The 25470-nt window shown below is 49.8% G+C and overlaps 1 protein-coding gene across 1 annotated transcript; it reads left to right on the forward strand.

Moving 5' to 3' along the window:
- Positions 1 to 11022: 11022 nt before the first annotated feature.
- LOC8050698 (glutathione S-transferase class-mu 26 kDa isozyme 47-like) lies at positions 11023 to 14062 on the forward strand. Its single transcript, XM_040211318.1, has 2 exons — positions 11023 to 11124; positions 13706 to 14062. The coding sequence occupies exons 1-2, from the start codon at positions 11023 to 11025 to the stop codon at positions 14060 to 14062; spliced, it is 459 nt and encodes a 152-aa protein (XP_040067252.1).
- Positions 14063 to 25470: the final 11408 nt, after the last annotated feature.

The raw sequence follows: 25470 nt of genomic DNA on the forward strand, positions 1-25470 counted from the left end.
ACTTGCGCCACCTAACCAGTTTTTTTTTTTTTTTTTTTTTTTTTTTGTAGTTGCTGCGCCAACTACCCGAGTCGGCCATTGTTTGGGCATGTATTCTGATCATGTATTTGACACGAGTGCTGCGTGAGAATTCGGCGAGGACTCTGATTCAGTCACTCGCTTAGTGCCCAAGAGATGATACCGCCAGCGTTGCTTGACGGGGTTTTGAAAAGGGTGTATTGTTTGCCTTCTAGCCTCCTCTTGTAGCCAATCGTTGGTCTCGTCCTTCTCTTGTATACGCCAACAGAGAACAGCTAGCAGCGCCACGCTCGAATACTGGTGCGGCCACAGTGCCGAAAAGGCCCCCCATCTGACGGAGCGAGGATAGCGTCCGATGTCCCATGTGAAAACGTGTAAGCACAAAAGCTAAGTCAAGAGGGAATCATACATTGTTAGAATATGTCTGAAGAACACCCAAGTGCTCAATTTTCTCGCAATAAAGAAGATGTATTTTTCTAAGGTGTACAAACACAACCTACGCACTATAATTTACTGCTGGCAGTTTCTTTTCTCGGTCAGCGGTTGTGCAAAGTCTTGTTGAGATTGCTAAAAACTACACCGACATCGGCACGTTACTGTTCAAGTCACCTCCCTTTACGGAGGCTCGCAAAGGTTAAATGAAAATGCAAAAAGTTAGTTTTTTTTGTTTAGTTTACTTGCAGATACAGTATAAGCATGACATACTTCCGTAAAAGGTCTGTAAACGGCCTGCCCCAAGAAGTATATATATATATATATATATATATATTTTTTTTTTGTTTTTTTTAAATAATAAGTTAGAACCGCTTGCGAGGTTCTAGCTGATAAGCTCAGAATGCGATTTAATGGCCAGAAAGACAGGGAATGAAACTGAGGGACTGAGTGAGTTCAAGCTACTAGTGTGTCTTTATGTGCGCACCTAAAGGCACTTTATAAGCTACAAAAGCGTGCAGTGAAAGCTCCGTTCAAGGTGTTAAGCTCGCGCTTGTTGCACTCATGATAAAACCGATAAAACGGTGTATGCTCGCTGCTGGAGATCGTTCAACAATAGTCACTCGATTGCACCGCCACAAAGAGTGATCGTTGTGGACTCACCCGACGAGTGATGACCATAAAGGAACGGTGCAAACTAGAGCCACTAAATAAGCTACGCTTCAGAGTAACGACCCTTATCCATCTTGGGGCTTAAAATGATAAGTGTCAGTTATCTGAAGCTTTATCTGAAATCCCAGGAACCGCTGTTCCGTCCTCCAAAAATGTTTAAATGGTTCGCGACAGGGCAAACCAATATTACATGAGCTTCCTAACACCCAATCGAATGCCGAGGAGGCCGCACTTTTGAGTTATGACGATCGGCAGTAGCGTCTGCCCTGCACCAAGCACCAAGATGGAGGCGCCCACAACAATATCGGAGAACAGAGTGCGGATATTCTAAACGTAGCTCATTTATAGTCCGTTGCAACTTAAGAAGGCAGGTCGAGGTTAAGACGGGCCGGGGAGGAGGAAGCAGACGGAACGCTGAAGAGAGAAGGATATTTCCTCCTCTCTTCTCCGGCATTCCGTCTGCTTCCTTCCCCCCGTACGTCTTACCCTCGCCGTACCTTCTTGAGCTGTAACGCTAACATCATCAGGCCCTTGTTTTTCGAAAACACCTTTTTTTTTTTTTTTTGGGGGGGGGGGGGGGGGCAACAGTTCATTTTACGATTTTCGAAAGAAATAAAAATAACCCCAGCTTTTTGAGACTTCTGGCAATCGTAAAACATGCAATTTGTATAAAAGACTTTCGGCGAAAACAAGAAAGAAAAAGTTGTCGACCAGCAGCCCACCCCTCCGAGAGAGCCTACCGATCTACCTTCCAAGGGTAAGAAGAACGTTTTCAGATCTGCACATCGCTGCAGTCTTTAATGCGATTCTGATCGTGTAGTAACTGACAGATTAAGAAACGCAGGGCGTGGCGAATTCCAAGAACTTTATTATCAATCAGCAGTTAATCAGATTGTGGCATTAGCCGATAAGAACGCCGAAAAACCTATCACGAAGCGGATAACGTGAACATAATAAGCCACGCTATCTTAACCTATAGCACTTTCGCGAAAAATGCCGAGTCACAGATCTCTGGACGCACACCTAGCGTCTGGTATACCGCATCACAAAGCTACAGCACATGCTCAGAAGGCAGCCCAGAAGACAAAAATGGCGCCGCGAAGAAGGCGATTTTTGGAAAGGTCTGTAGTTTCGGTGCAAACCGTGCCCTAGCCTTCTGTGTACCCTATGGACGTCGGAAGCGATCCCCGGGACGGTCGTGCTGCAGTGTACTAGAATACGGGGGCGACTCGGCAATGGAAGCTTGTGAGGCTGCGTGTGTAGACACCAATCGCGGCGCTGCAGTCGATAGGGCAGCAGAAAGCCGCTGCAGTAGTTTTGCGCGTGCACGCGGGGCGCGCGCACAACTACCATCATACTGACCCTACTGCCGATCCGTCAGTGTCGACACCTCTTGCGATCTGCACTACACGCCTTACCCGAGCCGCTCCGGTCCCAACACTACCCCGTATTCTATTAGTACACTGTAGTCCTTCTTACCACCCTCCCAATCATTCCCCCTCCTCTTCTTCTTCTTCTAGCGCCCGTGTGCACCGCAAGATGGCGCAGCCTGCGTTGGGGGCCGAGTGAAGAGAGGATTAATCTGAAACCACGGGGAGCGTTTGCGATTTAATGGCGGACGCCTCCTGGAGAGATTGGTCGAAAGTGCGCATGCGCTGCTTTTTCGCGTGGCGAGGAGGAAGGCAGAAGGAAAGGCGGAGGCATTTGCAGACGCTTTTCGTCACCACCTCGCAGCTCGTAATGCAAATGCGCCCCAAAAACCACGTGTCCCCGATCGAGCAGTTTGAAGCTCTGGGATGCAGGCTCTCTAGGGCACGAGCAGATGATGCGTCCCGCGCAAAGCCCCGGCATTGGCCTCCTGAGAGCCTGTATTAAGCAGAGGCTCCTACATCTCGATGGGGTTCACGTGGTATATGGGCCGCGCTTGCAATGCGAACCGCAAGTGCGTCTGCATTTTTTTGCGCGGATTGTGGTGACGTCAGACAGACGCCAAACGCCTATTGGTTCTGATTGAAAGATAATGGGTAGACCTCAAGGCAGCTTGCTTTGAGGTCTACCCACTATCCTTCATTCAGAACCAGTCAGAGCTCGGCATTCTGACGTCACCACAACTCTTGCGCAACAAGCAGACGACTTGCTTTCCGCATACGAGCTGCGAAAAGGTGACGAAGCGTTGATCGTCTGCAAATGTGTCCGCTTTTCCTCCTGCTTTCCTCTTCGCCACGCGAAAACGCAGCGCATGCGCACTTGCAACTGATTGCCACACAACGTGTACGCCATTAAACTGCAAACGCTCCTTATAGTTATAGGTGGACGCTCTCTTCAATCTAGGCTCTTTACCCTGCTCCAACGAAGGTGGCGCCCCCGCCCTGAAGCAACGGCGGCGACGCGCAACTTCTCGAACGACGGTCCTCATTATATTTTCCTCCGTCCGACAGGCATATATAGGGTATACAGGAGGCGTTGACCGTACGCTCCCAGCAATTTCTGAGTGCGTACTGCCACAGCCTCATCTGTACTCACAAAGCCAGGCAGCTTGAGGGCGGAGCCATGGAGTGCCCAGTCGCAGATTTGGAGTGCGAGGATCTGGTAGCAGAGAGCATTTCTGGTATTCAGCGCACAGCTTCTGCAGCGGCGAGGACCCGAAACATGGTTTTCAAACCAGACGAGAAAAGAAGCGGTAACGCGAGGAGCACGAACGGACATTCCATCGCTCGGGAGAAATGTGTTTCGGCGTCTCGCCGCAGGGGGCGCCCGTTACATGACTCTCCTCTCATCCGTTGTCTGCCGCTCCACCTTTTCCATTTCGGCGGCCGCGTCTCGTGGCGATCTGCCAGGCTTTGTCAGTATAGAGGAGGCTATGATACTGCAATCCGATGCACTTAGAAAACCAATCAGCGGGTATGTATACAGCGTGACCCCCCCTCCCTCCCCCTCCCCCCCCCTCCCCCCCCCCCCGCCCCAAATAAAATTTTCAGTTTTTTTTTTCCACTACAAAACTAAACATCGCATCGCCGAATGCTGATTCTCTGCGAAAATGTAGCGCTAGTGGTTCGAACCACAAGCCAAAGCTTTAAACTGAACGTTATCAATGATTTTTTAGAATTTCAATGCTAAAAATGGTGCTGTCGCCATTGAGCTCCATGTATTGCTGCAGGGTTCCGTTGTCACACTTTGCCCATTGAAAACCTAAAAAAAATACTTCTCAACTTTTAATTGAGAAAACGGTTAGTTCTAAAACTTTGGCGTTTGGTTTCGACAGCTATGCGCTACATTATGGCGGAGAATGAGCGTTCGACGAAGCGTAGTTTATGTCAGCGAAAAAAAAAAAAAGAAAAAAAGAAATATTTCGTAATACCTTGCACCTATATCTTGCACGTGACCTCATTGCATCGTACAATGACCATTTATACTTGTTCTTACAAGAAAAATATATCGCTGGTGTAGAATATGCTGCAGAAGGTATACTCATGTAGCAGCACGTAACTTCACAATGGGCGCTCATGTCGTGTCATTGCAAATCATGCATTGTGCTCCAGTCCTGATACAGTTTCAGTGGCAAAACGTCGTCCACCTTGACACTGAATCTGCATTATCATTAAAACCTGGTACCAATCGCCCTTCTTATTGGCTGATATGAATAAAGAAAAACCGACGATTGGTGTTCTGCTGCGTGCATCGCGTTGCAGTGTGCAATGGGGAACTTCTGGAGGAATATACTGATGCTCCCCGTAAGTGTGTTTGTTGTTATCGATGTCGAAATAAGCACCTATTCGTTATATCATTGCATCATGCTACCTGTTTCGGCCTAGAAAAACAAACTCGGTGTTGAAAAATATAAACTGCAGTATAGTTAGGCGCTCAGCAGCATGACTACCCAATGGCTGCGGATGTGACGGCCATGCAAGTCATGTATGGATCACCTCTGCTCGTGCTTCCTTTTTTAAAAGGTAATCTGTTTTAACTCGTTTCAGTGTACGCGCCGTTGCAGCTATAAAGAGACTAACACAATAACCATAACATGTCAGCCGCTGGAGCCACCAAATCCAAGGAAACCCCAAAATCGAACGAACAATCTCCACAGAAATCAGGCTCAAAGGAAACCTCACCTAAAACAGGAACATTTAAAAGCGAGCCAAAAGAACGAATAAAATGGAAGAAGAAATCACCGAGGCAATCGAGATCACCAGAAGGATTTCGGTCCAATGAGGTCAGATCAGCGGAAAGGTCAAAGTTGAGGAAGAAATCATCAAAACGCTCAAAATCTAGAGAAGGTTCCTCGAAAAAGTCAAAATCTAGGGAAAGATCAAGGTCGAGAGACAGAACGCCGAGTCGCTCCAGCTCGCGACAAAGCTCGTCCGTTACATCCAGATCCCGTAAAAGCAGGTCAATTAGCGATGGAGACACCGAAGGACAACGACCAACAGGGGACGACGGAACATTGCTCTCGACGGCCACGTCAGCGACGTCGCCGACGTTCGGTGAAACCACGACGACCGCGGCGACTGCGGGTTTAATACCAAGGGCAGAAACGCAGCCCCCGGCTTGTGCGCCGGTCCTCGGCTACTGGAACATACGTGGCCTTGCCGAGCCGGTGCGCTACCTGCTCAAGTACAAGGGCGTTGCCTTCGAGGACCGCCGCTACAACTTTGGGCCCGCTCCGGGGTACGACTTTGGAGAGTGGGGGAACGTCAAGGCGCACCTGGGCCTTCGGTATCCGGGTTTGCCGTACTACATCGACGGCGACGTCAAGCTGACCCAGAGCATCGCCATCATGCGGTACCTCGGTCGCAAGCACTCTCTCGTTGGCCGTTGCGAAGAGGACCTGCAAGAGGTGGACCTCATGGAGCAGCAGGTACGCGTTTCTGTCCCGCGTGCCTGAGAGCTTGAGATCGCCCCCACCATAGCCTCCTCTATACTCACAAAGCCTGGCATTTCGACGACGGAGCCACGGAGGAGGAGGAGGAAAACTTTATTCAAAAGCTCAGGTCCGAGCCGTCTTAATCGTCCGCACTGGAGGAGGAGTCGTCTTCTACAACTTTGGTTAAGGTTGTTCGTTGCGGAGGGTCTAGGATCTCCCGCACATGAAGAAGGAGGAGAGGCCAGAGCTCGTTTTGTAGGTCAGGAGGAGGAGCGGTCCAATTTACCCAGGAGTAGGGGAGGTGGGCAGGGAAGTTCAGAGGAGTTGGGCGAGTGGGGGAGCTCGTGGCTCTTGGACAGAGCCAGTATGTGTGTTCGTTTGATGGGTATCCCCCGCACACCTGACACGAAGGCTGTCCGGGGCGGCCCTGTATGTAGTGATTGTATTGATCGCAAGGTAGGGAGTTAGTCTGTGCTTGGCGAATGAGGCTGGCGTCTGCTCTGTTGAAGATGGTGGAGGGTGATGAGAGGGTGCACCGCTGGTGCCGAAGCAGCCGGAGATGTTCTCTTCGTTCCTTGTGATTAGAGGCGCGAGCTTCTCGGGGGTTGTATGGTTCCGGCCAAGGCTTCGGAGGGCCCGGAGGATTGCTTGCGCGGGCCAGAGCGTGTGCACGCTCATTCTCCGGAATGCCTTGATGGCCCGGAACCCATTCGAGACGAACGTGGAGTTCAGGGTGAGTGGCCATGTAGTCCTGAAGGGTAGTGCGGGTGTGATCTGGCAGGCCTTGACATTCAAATGCTCGCAGCGCCGCCTGGCTATCGGATCTGATTGTGATAGTCGAGGTCGAGTGGTCATGAAGGGTGATGGCTTCCTCAATCGCTTGGATCTCCGCCGCAGTTGGGGAAGGGACGCCGCAGTGTAGGCGGGTGGATGTGGAGTGGGGGCCGATGACTGCAGTGATGATCCGATCTGGTTGGATATGAGCGTCTGTGTAGTATGTGTCGTGAGATAGCGTCGGGAGGTAGTGAGCATAGTTTTGACGGCGCGTCTTGTTCCTATCTGGATCCATGTTTCGTGGAATGGGGCGTACTTCTATTCGTGGCACGCCGTCCCATGGTGGTGGGGGCGGAGGGATGGAGGGCAGGTGCTCCGTAGGATGGCCAAGGCTTTGAAGGATTGCCCGTCCCTGTCTGGAGGTTGAGAGACGGTGTAACTGGGCCTGGTAATGGGCCGCTGTTTTCTCTTCAAGTGTGTTGAAAAGTGCAGTGTCCGCTATTTTGGTATTGGCGGCATATACGGGAACTCCCAGGGCAGTACGGGTGAACTTGCGGAGGGAAGCCTCGATTTTGTTTGTCTGGGTGGTAGTGAGGGTTTGATATGGATACGCATACATGAGACGAGTGTACACGAGTGCCTCGATCACTTTGCGAAGTTCGTGCTCCCGTAAGCCGTGGCGTTGTCGTGTGATACGCCGGAGCATATGGAGAATTTGCTCTAGTTGTTTTAGAATGGTTTTTACCCATATCGTGCTTCGTCCGTCTTGTTGGAAGATGAATCCAAGAATTTTGATGTGGGTGCGGCGGGGTATAGGGTTATTATCGATACGCAGTTGGATGAGGTTGCGGTATGCATCTCCTTTTTTGGTGTCATCGTTGGAGACCACAACATAAGCGGATTTATCATGGGAGCAGGTGAGGCCTACGCTGCGGGCGTGACTTTGGATGATGTCGAGTCCTGTCTGGATAGTTTCCTCTTGTTCTGCTGGGCTGCCAGTTGAGGACCATATGGTTACATCGTCAGCATAAATGGCATGTTGGAGGCCAGGGACTTTTGAGAGTTTGTGTGGAAGATCCTTCATGACGAGGTTAAACAGTGTAGGTGATAAGACAGAGCCTTGTGGTGTTCCCTTGGTGAGAGGGTGAGGATCAGATGGGTTACCGTCCGGGCCTATGATTCTAATTGTTCGATCCGTAAGGAAGTTCTTAATGTAATTAAAAAGTCTTGCACCGGGGCGAGTGTCTGCGAGGTTGTGTAGAATTGCCGAGTGGTCTACCCCATCAAAGGCCTTTTTAATGTCCACTCCAGCGATTGTACGGAGTTGTGCTGTGCTTTTGTACGCGTATATATCTTCACGGATGCGGCGGGCGACGTCCTGAGTGCAAACATGGGAGCGGAATCCGACCATGGTGGGAGAAAGGTGGTTGTGAGCGTCGAGGTGCCACTCCAGCCGAGTAAGCGCCATCTTCTCCAATAGTTTTCCCAAACAGGAGGTCATGGAGATGGGGCGGAGGTTATTGATGGTGGTTGGGGGTTTACCAGGTTTCGGGATGACTAGGACGTTGGCAGTTTTCCACGACGCAGGGATGTTTCCAGAGCGCCATACCTCATTAAGAATCTCTAGGAGTTCAAGTAGCTTTATGTCAGGAAGATTTCGGAGGATTCCGTACGTGATTTTGTCAGGTCCAGGAGACGTGGTACGCGTAAAAGAGCGAAGGGCTGTAAAGAGCTCCTCGAACGTGAAGTCCGAATTGATACCCTCTGCCTCAGGCTCGGGTGGTGATTGAGGATAGTAAAGGTTCTGAATGCTTTGTAGAGAGTGCGGATAGAAAACATCTCTGATTTGGTTGGTGAGTTCCGATGACGACGCGTCTAATGCCAGTTGCAGTTTCTGTAAAGTGTTACGGGGTCGGTTCTGACCGAGCAGGGTGCGCATGATCTGCCACACTCTAGGAGTGTGGAGGTGATCATTCATATTATCGCATGTCTTGAGCCATGTGTCCGTGGCTAGTTGGTCTGCATACTCCTGAGCTTCGTAGGTAAGGCATGCGATCTTTTCTTGGAGGGTGGTGCTGGATTTGTTCTTCTTCCAAGCCTTAACGACTCTGCGGCATTTGCTCCAAATGTTGAGGAGGTGGGTGTCAATATAAGGGTGCTCTTCAGTGCGCTTAACATGGCGCGTGTATTTCGCCACGGTGTTCATGATGTTGGCGCACCATGCTGTTGGATCAGGGTTAGACGCGGGAAGGTCTTCAATCGCCTTTCTGGCTTTCGGCCAGTCTACAATTTGCGATATGGGGCTTCGTGAGTGCCGTTGCCGGGTGCCGTGTTTGGGAGTTAGGGTGATCTGTATGATATGGTGGTCACTACCTAGGTTCTCGTCAGTGTTATCCCAACTTGCACTCATGTCGCTGCGTATCTATGTAAGGTCTGGGGTTGTATCGTTTTCTCGGGCTGTGCCCTGGCGTGTCGGAGTGGACGTATCATTCAGGAGAGTAAGGTGGTGAAGGCCTGCGAAAGCGTCCAGTTTCCTGCCGAGTGCGGAGGTCCTGTCGTATCCCCAATTGGGGTGCGGACAGTTGAAGTCTCCCAGGAGGAGGAGAGTCGATGGTGCCTTGGCTGCTACAACAGGGGTCTGGAGAGGTGGGAGGGGGGAGTCGTGACCACGTGGGGTCCAGTAGGCATTGATGATGGAGACCTTTTGTCCGTGGTAAGTGGAGTGGGTGATTACGTGCTCCTTGGTGGGGGAGTTGAGGGGCCCGGAATCATCCTGGATGGTTGGAATTTGTTTGCGCACGTATGTGACCGTCATCGCTTGGGGGGGAGGGGGTGTTTGGTGTCCTTTGTGTCTAGGGACGATGCTGGGTTGTATAAAGCTGTCGTAGCCGGGAAGGGGAAAGTTGCCGTAGGTCTCTTGGAGGGCAATGACATCCGGCTGCGTCCCTGCGTGAAGCATATACTGCAGGAGGGTGTTCTTTTTGCGTTTGAGGCTGCGACAGTTCCATTGCCATATGACGAGGGAAGTTTGGGTTGGTGTAGGGTGATGAAGGGCGTCAGGCATTTTGGGCCTCCGGGGTTTCTTCCATGGCGTTTATTTGGTGGTGGGCAGCACGTTTCCGGGGGTGCTCCTCTAGGGTGGTGAGGTGTTGTTCGAGTTTGTCAATGCGGTCGGCTAGTCGTTGGACGGCTTGCATAATGGGGGCGAGGGCTTGTTGGATCATTTCGATGATGTCGCATTGGGAGGGGGGAGACGGAGTTGGTGATAGGAGGGTTTGGGAATAAGTTGGGTGAAATGTGGGGCTACAGGCTTGAGGAGGGAGAGGGGCAGAAGCTGCGTGGTTCCCTTGTGGTGCCAGTGGGGTTGGGGTTGATTTCTTCGAGGGTCGCGACGTTCGGTCGGCCTTGGGAGTGTTGGAGTCCTTCTGCTTGTCCGGCTTTGGTGTTCGGTCCCGGTATCGTGCGGTGTCGTGCGGTGGTTCGGTCTTGGTGTCGTGCGATGGGCGACTCAGGCTGCGACTTTGGCTTCGCGGTGCCTGGAGGATGTCAAAGCGGTTTGTGGTAGGCAGGGCTGGCCAGCTCTGCCAATCCTGTGATGGCGGGGCGACCGCTCGAAGCGGTGTCTTTTGTGAATGCGTTGCCACTTCTGAGCATCCTCGTCCGCCTTCGCCCTAGCCGGGCACGCAGAGGAGGACGGCGGGTGTTCCCCGTTGCAGTTGAAGCAGTGCGGGTCGCAGTCATGTGGTGTGTTCAAGGGGTCGTGGTTATAGGGGAAGACCTTGCTGCAGATGGGACATCTTGTGAAGGAGGTCTTGTTGGGGCACACGTCGGCGCGGTGGCCAATGCCGTGGCACAACGTACATTGTTTACTTCTCGCTCGTTGAGGATAGATCGGGTAGGCTCCACAGCGAATGAATGCGTAACGGGGAAGGCGCGGCCCTTCAACGGTGAGGAGAATGGTGTTCGTGCGGCCGAGGCGGCGGATTCCGAGCAGTTTGGCGTTCTCAACACGAACGTGCTGCGAGAGGTATTCGTCAGTGATTTCGGCGGTGATACCATGTATTACCCCACGGGCATTCAGAGGATCGTTTGCTACGTAGGAGTTGGTTTCGTGTGACTCACCGTCGATGGTGACGTTCGTGAGTTGCACAAGCTTCTGGTGGGCCGTCGGGCGAAACGTATCAATAGCCAAGAGATTTTGCGGTGCGCGGAGCCTAATGTAGGTGTCTTCTTGTTCGAGTTTAGTCAGTCTCGCTCCGTCCAGAATGGCGGCGCAGAGGGACGTGAAGCGAAGGGTGGTGATGTTTACGTGGTTTGCGAGTTTCATTATAATTGTTGTGCTTCTGGGTTGCTTGGGCGCGGGTGAGGTAAATTGGCATGAGAGAGGTGCCGCCCCAGCGGGCTGGACGGGCGAGCTTTCCGACAATGTGTCGACAAGCATGGCGGTGAGGCGGTAGGAGGCCGGAACCGCGGCGCCGGTGTTAGGCTTAGTGAGGCCCGCCCCACAGGGGCGGCCTGTTTTTGCTCACTCGGTGATGGAGACGAGCCGTGGGTCTAGGATTAGGTTGACCAGGGTATGGAAGATGTTTGCGTACCTGTGTGGCGAGCTTCGTGGCCCTCGGAGTCGAGGAGCAGAAGAATAAAATGTTTAAAGCTGGAGCTCGGAAAGAACACGCCTCTGTCCTTCGAGCTTCTTCGTCTTTTTCGAGCCACGGAGTGCCCGGTCGCAGATTTGGAGCGCGAGGATTTGAGCACAGAGCATCGAAGAGCCATTTCTCTGGAATTTGGACGTCAGCGCACAGGTTTTGCAGTGGCGAGGACCCAAAACACACTTGTTCGCTCGGGGGAAGTGTGTTTCGGCATCTCGCCGCAGCGGGGCGCCAGTCACGTGGCTCTCCTCTGATCCGTTGCGTGCCGCTTCACCTTTTCCATCTCGGCGGCCGCTTCTCGTGGAGATCTGCCAGGCTTTGTCAGTATATGAAAGGCTATGGCGCCACCAATAGTCACTGCAGAATGAGAACGGCTGAGCGTCTTCTTCGGAGGTTTCGGCCTCCCGCACGCGCTCGCTGCCTTCGCTGTGCTTCGACTGCACGGTCGAAGCTCAGAAGACGCCGAAGCGCTATCGAAGGCAAAAAGCTCGCCCTGGAGGCGGGACAACTGGAGGACCTTGCTGCCGTTCGAATCCCGTCAGTAACTATTGTATACACGAACACGCGGCCCTGACGTCACGTGGTGACGCTGCTGTGAGAACAGCGCATGCGCTTCACTTCAATCAAATCTGGTTTCTGCGCACGCGCAGTGCCCATACCTGGTGTGGACAAACAATGATTTGTTTGCAAACAGCATGTCGGTCTATAAACAAAGCCTGTGTGAACAGCCTCCATGGAACATCATTGGATGGCGTCCACTACGTTACTGGGCACACTATATATAGACCGATGACGAGCTTCTTTCGACGGATTGAGTGGGCATGAGACCCAGTGGAACGCTTACACTGCAATCATATCTGATCTCGGTGTGCTTAGGCTGCCTTCATGTGCGCTTTGCTTAGGGTGGTGGCATCTCGCCATTTTGTCTCACACTTTTATTTTTCTTTGTTGTTCAGAAGCGCGTGAAAGAGCGTGTCCCTGCGCGCGCTTGTGGCGCTGACTGTGCTATGGCGACATTTTGTTTTCGTCGATTTCTTTGTATTTTTCTCGTGAGCGCGTGCTGTCGGCATCTGCTACTACAAAGGGTGGCATCACCCTAAACAGAAGGACATTGAGGCACCCTAGGTGTGCTCTCGGTCACCTCGTGTGGTTATAATGTTAAAATTATGCTTTGATTATTCTTTGTGGTGTTTGATGGAACTCTTTCTCGGGGCTTATGGTTTCTCATATGTGCCATTATATACACTGTCAAAAGTCTTGATTGCATCATAATGTAGAAACATGGCAAAAAACTTGCACGGTCGTCCAGTTTGTGTATCTTCTTTTCCGTCCAGTCTTCGTACTGTTTGCGTGTTTCATCTCTGCTGTCCGTTTTTTTTTTTGTTTTGCGCTGTTTCCACATTATGATCAACGAATTAACTAGCGCGATGTTACTTTTGATTGTACACTATACCTCATACCAACTATGCATTCGAAGCACCGATCAATGGCCTTCCTCTAATCAGTTCAGCCAATGCGAAACGAGATTAATATCGCACTGAGTGGTCATGCAATCTCCGTGGCAAAATGGTCGCTTCCCCTTTTCTCGCTGAGGTATGCTGGGCTGGAAGGGGAGGCACTGGTAGGCTTGAATGTGGTAAGCGTCGCCACCTTTGCACGATCCCGGGCACTAAAAGAAGATGACGCTAAAAAAGATTTACATTATTGAGCGTTTCATAACAACCCGTAGAAGTATTGTAATGGGAGCACGACCCCACATAAAGGTTTTTATATTATTTTTTTTTGTCTGCTCCTATTTTTTTAGAACCATTATTTCATAGAATTAGCTGGCCTGGGCCATTATGACGCTGCTGCTGAAGCATATATAGAAGGCACCATGGTAATATACTGACGCCGAGGCATAAATCACGTGACCTCTCTCAGCCGTTGGGAGAAGCGAGTGATTGCGACAGTTCCTCCTCTATCCCACCATAACCAATACCGCAAGACGAGGCCTGTGGCATGACGCCATCGGTAGTGGACAGCCCGACCCGCCCCAAGCTTCAAACAGGCTTGAGCTCGACAATAATCGCCGCAAAGCGGCAGACGCGTCCGTCTTGGCGTGCGTCTTGGCGTCCGTCTTGGCTTCCGTCTTGGCTTCCGTCTTGGCGTCGGGATGTGGGTGGTACTGCCATAACAGAACCTGCATAGCCATTGGAGCATGAACCCGATCCCTATTGTTCCCATTGGCTGAACTGATTAAAGGAAGACAAACGATTGGTGCACAATGTTCTTCTAAGATTGGAGACCGATTGTACAGGTCTGCGAGCTTCGGTGGGGCCTGGGCCGGGTCATCTTCAGCCTGGACTTCGAAGCTTCCAGGAAGCGCTACATAGAGATGCTGCCGAAGACGCTGGAGACCTACTCCATCTACTTCCGCGTCAAGCGCTGGGTCCTGGGCGATGACATCTCGTACGTGGACTTCATGATGTACGAGACGCTGGACTGGATACGCGTCTTCCACGCTGAAGCCCTGGCGCACTTCGAGGCGCTGACAGACTACTGCGCCCGCTTCGAGGCTCTGCCGGGAGTCGGCGAGTACCGGACATCGGCTCAGTTCGTCAGCTGGCCTATATTCGGTCCACTCGCCAAATGGGGATTTCGGGAGAGACCTTAGATATAATACATTACGCTAAATTTGCCTATAATTCATTAATTACAATAACCTAACGGTCTTTTATTCGTTTATTTCGCGTGTCTACATACCGTCGATTTCGACATGTTTTCAGTTGTACACTCGTTCGTTCGTCCATCCCTTCTTGTGGTTCACTGTTAATCTCGCCTCACTTTTAAGCGGAACTTTTGAAAAAAATTCCGCTTAACCGGGACGCACTCTGTTACACAGACTTCGTAGCTTGCACAAGCAGCGTTTCAGATAATCGTAAAAGCTAGGTATAGTTGCAGTGTTTCAGATAGTTGATACTTGTAAACTATAAATGTTAGACAATCTAATCACTTTCCAGAGAAGCATTAACTGGAACAGATTGACGCGAAAATGGATCAGGGTAAGTGGAACCACAAGTAACTGGAACGACAACCGGCGTAGCACGTATACGTGTTCCACCTAAAAAAAAGGAAAATCAAAGAGAACCAGTGTTCCACATATAATCCTCGACTCGCAGAAACATTATATTTTTTTTTCAAGAAAGAATATCTGGAACATTAATTTATTCGTAACCTATGTGGAACCATATTAAAGGGGCGGTGCAACGATTTTCGGACTTCGGTCAAAGATTTCTGGAAGTTGCCCCCTGACACTTCTGAAGTAAAGAACAGAAAACCGATTTTGCCTGCGTGTCCTAGTTTTTGCGTAAAAAAAAGATAAAGATTGGTATTTCGGGCACCCCTCAACTCACTCCCAGTCTTCAGGGTCACACCTGGTCGCACTCCCAGTGACGTCATTCGGAGTGCCGTGTAGCTTCCCGTGTGCTATCTCGGAGGACGCTTCCCCTCCCTCTCTCTGCGTACATTAGCGGGCGCTATGCTGCGGCTTAGAGCCGAGCGAGGTCACGTAATCTTTCCGTCGTAGTTCCTTCGGCTGCCACTTGGGGCTGCAGGTGGGGGAAAAAGCTCGACTTTTGCTTTGCGATTATGCAGCGGAATCGGGACATTTTTAATGAAGGAAATGTTTTCTCTATCCTCTGGGACACGATAAACAACGTAAAAGTGACGAGATGCAAATTCTTTTAATCATAAAATCGTTGCACCGCCCCTTTAAGAGTGTAAAGGCTAGAGTCACTAAATAAGTTACTCTTACGGTACTCGCATTCCATTCCCCGATTATCTAGTGAGCGCAGAGTGGGCACAATTGACGATCACTTCCATTTAAAAAAGTTGCGACGTCCTGAGCTTGAATACGGTTTCAGGAATCTATAGCGATATTGCTTCTCTTTGTCTCGGACTTTTCGACGTTTCTGGAAAACAAAAAAAAAAAAGCTTTTTTTTTTGCTATTTCAGTTTTTAAGATAACTCTCCACAGTGATTTCAGGGGCAAAGATGGCTGTATCGTGGTTACTCCGGAGCCTAGCTTATGTACTGGCTCTATTAGAGACCATGCACACTATAAGGGGTCCCTCACCGCACATGTGGTGGCTACAGAGACACGGCTAATCAGTCATTGGTCTTTCTCTTATTATTTCGAGCTATCAGAAAAGCGATTGACAGTCCTTCATTCTGATTGAAGTATTAAACGACCATTAATTGGGTGTATCGCAGGGCAGTATACATGTGAGAACTTGTCGGAGTCTCAATGGCTGCTGGCGCAGGCAGTGCACGGGCCTCATGCGTGATTTCCTGTGTGCGCTTTTTGCGCAGCACGACTGCGTAAAGATTCAATAAGTGCTGCATTATCCTAAGTCTTTCATGGGCTCTATCTGCAAGGAAGTTTCCTTCGTTCTCAATACGTGGCGCTGTATTCTTTTGATGGCGCTGCGTCCTGATCTAATTATACAGCAGGGGTGAAATGACACAATGTAACTCACGCATTCAGAAAAAAAAAAAAAAGAACAATCAAGGCTACACAGTCTAGACAGACCATGGGCTGTTCAAAATAATGTTGTATTAAGGTCCACTTCCCACGCAGTCCTTAAAGGGGCACTAACACCCCAAAGGTCGCTTTTCTTTTTTTTTTTGTCTAAAACGATGCAAGTTGTAGTTATAGACACGCAAAAAAAAAAAAGATAAAAAAACAACAACAACAACGCGAACAATATTTTTTTATGAGCACACGCATGGGCGCCTTTTTATCTTTGGCGCCCTTCTCTCCCCCTTCTCACCTGCGTGTTCGGAGGTATCAATCTATAAGGAGTTTTCACTGGGCGCCATATTTGTGGGTGATGTCTAGAGCGCATGCTCAGAACGAGCCCACAATAATAGCCTGCTAAGACCGGCAATCTGGAGGTTGCGGAATGCTCGTTACGAAAGAACTGTGGAAGCTCGCCATCAGCACGCGCTCAGCAGTCGCGCACACAGCTATGGCCGCCAATGAATACTCCCCATTCTCTCGGACAATGCATTTGGCAGACACGTTCGTCGCCGTTGAGGCTTCGTTGTTCAGCCATCTACGAGATCCCCCAGTTGGAATTTTTTTTATTTTCCGAGAGAAATCAGGCAGAGAAAACGAAGTTGATGAACCGATCGCAGCTAACACAAATCTGAATGGTTTTAGTGGATATGGAGACAGCGCGATGCTTGTCAGCCATTCAAGAGACGACATATCTCCTTTGTTTGCTTTTTTGTATTTCTGATGTAATCGATTATGTTTTCTAACCGACATTTCTACAATGTTTAATAACGGCATTTGCAAAACATGCTTTTAATGCAATTGCGAACGCACTACGGCCCTTCATTTTGAAATACCGAAAATCGGAGTCCGGAGTGATGTCGCCTCCTGGCTTTTTATCCTCCCTCGGAAAACATGGCGGCGCGGCGGCGCTGGGCACGCTGAGAATTATCCAATGAGGTTGCAACATCAGCAGACAATAACGCCCCAAGAACGAATGACAACGCAAAGAGCGTAATAGGCCCCGCCCGTGACTGGCCAACACGCCGTTTACAAACGAGCCCGCGTTTGCCGCCACCAGGGGGGGGCACTGCGCGTGCGCAGAAACCAGATTCGCGTGAGGTGAAGCGTCTGCGCATGCGCAGTACTGACAGCAGCGCCACCACAGGGGCGTGACGTCAGAGAGTTAGTTCCACTCTGTTACGTCATGGCGCGGTGGTGGCGCGTCGAGCGCACTTCCGGTCTGAGGCTGTGGGCGGAAGTCACCATGCGAGACGTGCATTTGCTCTCGTCAAAAGGCTGCGAGTCGGGTTGTACCAAAAGAGTCGAGAAAGGTTTGAAGGTAAGTTTTCATGTGCTCGGTTCGTCCGAGAACGTGGATATGTGCCGTGAAAAAGTAAAACCAGACACCGTCGGACCACGATTGCTTGGGCGGGAAGTACTTTGGGTTGAATTCACGGATACTTGTAATCATCAGATTTCTTTGTTTTGTTCCAACATGAACACGGGAAAACCGTCTAGTTGTACGGACCACCTGTGAACTACGTCCAGTGCGTCTTCCAAGTTCAAACGGCCAGCTGATCGCTCGAACTGTCCTTTGCTTTTTCAAACGTTTCTGCTTGTCGTCTGCTCTTTCAGACGTCACCGGCCCGCAGACCAAATGTTGGCCCGGTAATTGCGATAAGAAGTAAGTGCACGCCTCAAAAGACTCCTAAGCTTGAAGGTTGGTTGGAAGTAGGGAGCCTTCATGTGCGCTTTGCTAGGGTGGTGCCACCCTTTGTCAAACTAGCAGCCATTTTGGTCTCGGCGATAATCCGTGGGGCTTATAACGCTCCCGGAAACAAGCACCTTATTTCACAAGTTCGGAGCAACGTTGTGGAACCCACGGAGGGAGGATTAGCATTTCCCTCCTCGGATGTGGGAACCGATGGACACAAAGGCCACTGTCCGGCGCACGGGAGACGCACGGGGAAACAATGAGGAACAAAATGGCGGTGGGGGAAAGGGAAACAGGCAGTTGGCATCACTCTATGCGAAGCGTATATGAAGGCACCCTAGGTTGGAGTAAGCAGGTTCGGTGTAAACAGTACATACAAGGAGATGTTGATCATTGTTACCAGTGACCATCATTGACTTGTTATGTTTGATTCACTTGATCCGATTCTGCTTGCGATTTTCAGTATCGACGTCGACCATCTCAGCTACACGGTTCACGCTTTTGCAGCCCGAGCGACGTCGCGACTGAAAATTGCGAGTGGAATCTCATCGTGCGAACCAGGCTTTAGCGTCCATTCTGTGGCGTCCACGAGGAATGGATCCCCGCATGTCACATTATTCACGGGAAGTTTTGCGGTGTGACGAGCCTCGGTAATTTCGCTGACGCCCGCTCCAGTACTCAGACATAGCCAGGAAGACGTAGAATCGACAATTTCGATTGCTAGGAAGACGTAGAATCAACTCACACCGACGACGACAACATCGCATTTCAATGGTTTGTTTATGGTCGACGGCGAGCTTCTTGCCAACACACCATCGCGCATGCGCGGCGCCGGTGTAGTCCGCTAGGGACGCTCCGGTTTGTTTTTAAACATGAGTTTGTCTATAGCCTATATGCTTTCCACTAGCAACGCAAAGTTGTTGCGTATACGTTGTACGAAAAGTCCCTATTGGCCCCACGAAATCTCTGCGGGGAAACCAGACACCCAGGCATATTCCTAAAGTGCGGTTCCGAGTCCGTAATGAGGTCAGCTCAGGTCAAGTCACCACGGTAGCACGGCCGAATGGGCGCGCGGTTCAGCGACCGCGTTGTCCAGAGAGCTCGAAATTTGGAGGGGTGATGGAGGATAGGGACGCTCGGTTTCGGAGTTAATTATGACTTAAACCGCGCGCGTGTGCGCGCGTGTGTAATTGGTCGCTGCGGGGGAGAGCCAGTCAAGCATCAGGAGTCGATAACGCCAGCGCGGGTCGTGCCGGTCATTATTCAGCGATAATGGGATAGACCTATACTCAGTGCGGCGCTCGATGAAATCAGCTCTCGTTGAGCGACGCGGACGTGTGCACCCCCTCCGGTCCCCGGCAGCGCGATATATTCAATTTGGAGCGCTTCGAACCGCGTCCCTGTGCGGCAAATCGCCTCCGACCCAGGCCCAGAGGTCGTGTATGGAGAGCGGCCATGTCCATCGGGTGAGACGCCGCGGATTTACCGCGGGCTGTCACGTCCAGGTCGGTGCGAAGAGGGAAGGTGTGCGTCCGAGCAGAGCCACTGAATAACCTCCACTTATTCGTAGAGGCACTCCATGGCCCGCCGATTCTCTGGTGGGCGGGCCGCCATTTTGGGACTTAATGCGGAGCGGGCGCGACGGGAAAAAGTTCAGTCACAGTCGCGCTCCTCGCATATTGTATAGGAAAGATTTTGTGTTCGCCGTAGACATGATTACATGATTAATCTGCGGATACGCCTCAAGCATCTTCCAAGCATGTTTGCTTCATGTATTTGCATGCGTCTAGCGTCTGTCTGCAGACAGTCTTGGTATAACCCATGCAACTGTCATACCCTCGCACAGTGTCTGATCACTGTCTTTTGTGGGGTGCCCCTCGTGACACTTGAACCTTTGGAGAATTTGTTTCAAACTGCGGCTTAGGAAAAGCACAGAGGAAACCTTTAGTTCACCTCCGTAATTAACGATGCACGGGAAACAGGAAAACTTTGCAATCGGTAAACTTGCCGCTTTATTTTGAGCAAGTTAACGGGACATGGATACATTCTCACAGTTTCTTTTTATTTTCCTCCCGGCATCGGAGGTTTTACTGTCGTCGTCGTCGGTGCCACTGCCGGCATCACCAAGCAGCTGCATCTCCCGTTGTTGCACATTCCGAGATGCCAATGAGTGCAGTTTTGGTTCTGCATCAAACGGAAACTGTCATAACCACGCAACTCCATAAAAAAAAAAAAAAAAAAAAAAATGTTTGGGCTTTTTTAAATTTGGAACACGGAAGAAAATAGCCAAACAAAAGATTTCTACGTAATTTAACTACTCCACTCAAGTTACTATAGTTTTGCTACCTTTCTGGGTACTTTGGTAACTTGCAACTACGTTTTTATTTCTTTAATTAACAGTTTTTTTTAATACTTTTTCCGAGTAACGTCTACTCGAATATCAACTCACTTTCGAAGTTTAGTGGTAAGGTTTCTTTTAAACGAACATTCGGGGGCACGAAGAGAAGTATTTGGAAAGTCGGCTGATATTCGCAATGAGCTGCAGGTAAGACACCGAGTCAAGACAATCCAGACAAATTTTTTTTCATGGCTCTGTAAGCTTCTTCGTCTGCCTCGACGACAGTGGGAACCGAACACAGAACACCCAAGTATGTCTCGGAAGAATACAAAGGATCCCAGCGAATGATATGTAAACCTCTAAACACAATTGTAGACAAAAAAAAAATGCATTTGTGCGGGGATACAATGGGCATGACGCCGCACCTACATTCTCATAGTGTGAGAATGTAAGCCCCTGCACAAATCACGTATACTTTTTCAGATCTAACCGTATTCTTAGCTTGGTTCCACGCTGCTTCTATTGTTCCTCGTGATTGTCTGTAAGTCACGGCGCTCATCATTTTCGTGCATTTGCTATCGCTAACTAAACCACAATGACGCACAGTAAATGCGCCGTGAGCCTACGCTTTTTTGTGCGCGCATTGGCTCCATATAAGGAGCGGCAGCTCGTCTGCGTCTTGCACAGGGGTGCAGTTGCATGATGTCAAAATGACGAGCTCCTATTGGCTGACTGAAAAACAAAAATAGTGGGTAGACCTCGAGGCTTCTAGCATTGAGCTCTACCCACTATCCTTCCCATCAAAGCAAATCAGAACTCGGTGTCGTTCTGACGTCGCTTCACCCCCTGGGCATGAAGCAGACGACTTGCTGTCCGCATAGTCAGGGATAGCAAAGCCACATAAACAACAAGCGCCATGACGATGCAAATTTGGCACTGCTTCGTTGTCTTCATTGGATCGTCGGCTGCCGTCGGGTATAAAGTGAAACGGAGTATAGACCGTTTCGTGTGAGACGGTTGCCATGTTGATATATGACGTAGTTTTGGATTGGGCAACACGAAATGAAGCGTAGGCAGCTTAAGCGTAACTACAATAAAAAAAAGTATAGCCAAGAAAGAAAGAAAAGAAAAGCTATTGGCACGAGTCTCTTAAATACTACCGGATTCCGATCGGCAAGTACTGTAATGTGATTAGCTAGTTTTACCCAACTCAGCTATACGTCAAAATTCAACGTGGGGGCCGTCCAGACAAAAAGGTTTATATAGGCCGTGCGTTTATCACAGTGTGGCGCAGTGGGCGGAAGAACCGTCGGCTCTTACCTTGCAGAGATGCCCGTGGGACAAGTGTCCGTGACACGAAAGAAGCCTCTGAAATGAACAGAAGATGTCAATGGTCACCGGCAGGAGACGCTGGACGCGGCTTAGACGGAGGGCAAGTTCGTCTGCTTCTTTTGCAGGGGCTGCGGTGACGTCAGAAAGCCGAGCTCTGATTGGCTCTGATTAAATGATAGTGGGTAGACCCCAAATCTCACTGCCTCGAGGTCTTCCCTCTATCTTTCTAATCAGAGCCAATCAGAGCTCGGTTTTCTGACGTCACCACCCCCTGCAAAAGAAGCAGACGAACTTGCGCTCCCCATCATGTCCACGCGGCTTCTGGCAAGTTTGTTCGTTCCTCGACACTCTTATGGGTCAGTGACGCTGTCTCATCGGCTGGGGACTGATAATCAGCTGCTCGCCACGGCCCAGGTTTCTTGAGTTGTCGGTGACTTTAGACAACTATATTTCTTCTACCAAGTTTACTTATGCTTCGTTTGAGCTAAGTCCAGACTCAGCCGACGCTACGAGATAATCAGGAATCTTCAGAAGCGCAAGTCACTAGGCCTTTTTTTGTTTATGTATGTTTAGGCGATGATAGAACACGTAGAGAAACTAGACGAACACCATGGTGGTGCGCTTTTGATGCTGTCTGATTTCGTCCCATGAGCTCGTCGATTGGAACCCAGTTTCTTTGCGTTTGTGTTGGTCTTTCTTTTTGTCACCTGCAGTCTCCGGCACATCATGATACTTGCTGCTTCTCGGCTTTGCTTTGGAAATAAATACAAATTAAAAGGAGCTGCGTAGGGCAGGCGGATAATGGAGCATCGTATGCTTTAATGTGTATTCGTGTCTATTGTCGCATGGTGTCGTAGAAAGTCATTATACATCACATTGACTTTTTTTTTTTTTTTTTTTTTGAACGGATAGAAAGCGTCTTTATAGCCACTCAATTGGAAATTCCTTTTATCCTCTTCAGTAGTGTGTGTTCGGCATCGGGGACAACAACAATTCGTACCACCCCAAAGAAGATCATTGAGGCACGCCATTGCAGCCACCTCTGTGTCCCTGGAGAATAATAACTGACTAATAAGCTAAATAGTGAAAGGATGACTATAAGCTACATTCTTACCAAAGGCTCTTGAAGGCCGGCAAGATGCACTCACCGGTAACTTTACCGTAGGATGGTCAAAAGTGGACAATCTTTCTTGTCCCGGGCGGTTGGGGTACGGTGATGCTACTGTCGCACATAAGGTGGCTGTGAAGAACGACTAGTTGAGTGCGCGCTTTTGTCTAAACTGTACGCTATATGACATAAAAACGAGAAACCTCGAATTTCAGGTTACGTTACTTTTTAATGTGACAATAGCATTTGTGCGCCAAGCAAGGCACACACAACGGAGATGGGAGCGCAAAGCTTGTTATTGAGGGAATAAGAAAGAGAAGAATTATAGCTGAAGACTGGATAAATTGGCTTCGCAGGCGTGATGTTGGGAAAAAGTGGCAATTAAGTCGAGCATGAGAGGAACGTACATCAATTCGCTAAAATTTTCCCAAGGGCGTATACAAACTTGCATGTTAAAACTAGTGGCATAATGTAAAAAAAAAAAGAAAAGAAAAAGGCTTTCGCTTGAGAAATAAGTGAGTGTTCCATGCAATATTTATATATATATAACAAAAGCTGACATTCGTCTTTTACAGTTTCTGAGAGCTTAAGAAACGGGCGGGCGTGGCTTACTGCGTTCACGCTTCGTGATTGGCTCTCCGGCGGTCTCAGTATCGGCTGATGTCGCAGTCTGATTGGCTGCGGAGTGACAATGAGATGCGCGGGACACGCCACGCCCCGCGATTCTTAAGCTGTCGCCGAATAGAGTAATAATAAAAGCAAGGAACGGAAACTCGTCTAAAACTGTAAACGAAAAAAAAAAAAATTGCTGCCCGCCCCCCCCCCCCCCCCTTCCCCCCCCCCCCCCCCCCCCCCCAAAAAAAAAAAAAAAATAGACTTACCACAAATCCCGAGGAGCAAGACGAAGCCGAACATCGTTGCGCGTCGGATGTGCCCCCATTGTTGGACGCGGTTTATATGTACACAGCGCGACGACCTCATCGCTATCGGTACGTTAACCCTCCAAAAAAGACTTTGAACACGTTATAACTCCGACCCGCTCCTCGTGGAACTTTACGCAATATTTCACCCGTCTTCCGCCCTAAACGCATTATCTTGCAACGTGACTCGAAGCGTAGCGCTGCAGGGGTCATCGGTTCCGCAGTCTGGTCTCATTTTTGTCCTTATCTAAATCCATCGTGCGCTAGCAATTTAGCGCAAATTTGTTTTCGCGCAGTACTCGTGTAAGCCGATACCAGGCCGAAGGTTTCACGCCCTACGTTATGCGAGAACGCTGATGCTTACTGAGGGTGGATTTGTTTTTGTGCTAAGATCTGACAAGGGGGGGGGGGGGGGGGTCGCCAGCAAACATTCTACACCGCACTAAACAACTTCTTGAGTGTATATTTTATCAAGATACACTAGAAATAATAATAATTGCTGTTATTTTTATCTCAGACAATTTAGAATAGTGGGCGGTATCTTGTGGCAATGGTAATGAAGTTTCACTGGTAAAATAATGAACCATTTTTTGCCACTCCAGCTGCACAACCTGAGGAGAGCCATAGTTCTTCACCTCCTCATTAATTATATGCACTGAAGTAAGATTAACGATCTGTGCACCCAATGTATTACTGGTCGGCGCAAATGCAGTAGCCTCTGAGGGTGGACAGTGGTGTATTACGGCGAACCTTATTCCGTCGTTCAGAATGAGTTATCCGATCGATGTTCGAGATCCCGTTTAGAGACGCGCACTTTGCACACGCCGCGACCTACATAGTAAAACCCCAACCCCGCACGCACGGGGGATGCACGTTTTTACAGCGGCAGCTGTTATGGACTCTTACCACCACTGGAAATTACGTTCGTTGTCGTTGTAGTAGCTGGTGATGTCGCTAGATGTCGTTGTTGACGTTGTAGTTTAAGGAATAAGGCGTACGGCGACCGTTGCAATATTTCCAAAAGCTTTAAAAAAAAAAAAAAAAAGATCGCCTGCCGCTCTCGGGAATCGAACCTGGGTCCACTGCGTGGGAAGCGGGTGCGTTTCCACAGAGCTACGCCACTTTCTTTTTTTTTTTTTCAGCATAACATTTATTCACGCTGTAGGCACACAATACACAGAAAATGCCGCATTGCAAAACAAAAAGCTGTTGCATACAAAAAAAAATAAAAAGAATTAAAAAGGTGCTTATAATTTCTATCTGTGGTTCTCAACCATTGATGTTTCGCGGACCCCTTGTGGATCGGCGGAGGCGATGGAGGATCCCGTTCGTGGTTAGGGGAAGGAAAATGTATAGGTTAATTATGATAATGATTTAAAAATGTATGTAGCTCAGCAGTAGCTGCCTCTCGAAGGGATTGCAGTCTTGTGCTTCAGGAAGAGCTGGTGAATCTGTGATTCCCATCTCTCTCTTGTTCTCCCTGCCTCTAAAGCTCCGAGTTGACGTTGGGTTCTCTGCCTTCCCACGTTGGGAAATTCTGGGCTTACATTCGGTCCGTACACGATTCTAGAAGGTTCAACAGACAAACCTTTGCCAGCTGTAGAGTTCGACTGACGTGTTCAACGATAAACGTTGCTAGACTGTCATACTGTTCAGCTGTTTTTTTCGGGGCGTGCCCAGCGACGTTGATAAAGTTGGGCACCGCTTTCGTCATTTTCATGCGGACGACCCTCGTGCCCGTGAACAAGGTGGGACGGTCCTTGCACGTCGGGTGCGAGACAACAAGGATCTCGCCGTACGCCCCGAGAACCGCTTGAAGGGCGTCGCCCGGGTGTATAAGGAGAGTCGCAAAACCGACACGTAAAAGGTCGTGGCCCGACCTGTTCCAGTGGGACCACGACATTACAAAGAAAGATGCAGGTTGCCATGCGCTACGAATTTGTAGGCCACCTCGGTGTAGTAAACTGCGGCGAGGAACTTGCTTCCTCCATAATGCTGAAGGTGCGTCAAACTACCCTCTGCCACAAGTGCGAACAGTGCGCTGATGAGCTTGTCGACTGAAACCTTGGGCAGCGCGTAGAACGGGATGGGCTGAGCCTTCGACGGTGT

The sequence above is a fragment of the Ixodes scapularis genome, unplaced genomic scaffold (genome assembly GCF_016920785.2).
Source record: "Ixodes scapularis isolate PalLabHiFi unplaced genomic scaffold, ASM1692078v2 PGA_scaffold10__122_contigs__length_95168666, whole genome shotgun sequence".
Taxonomy (NCBI): Eukaryota; Metazoa; Arthropoda; class Arachnida; order Ixodida; family Ixodidae; genus Ixodes; species Ixodes scapularis.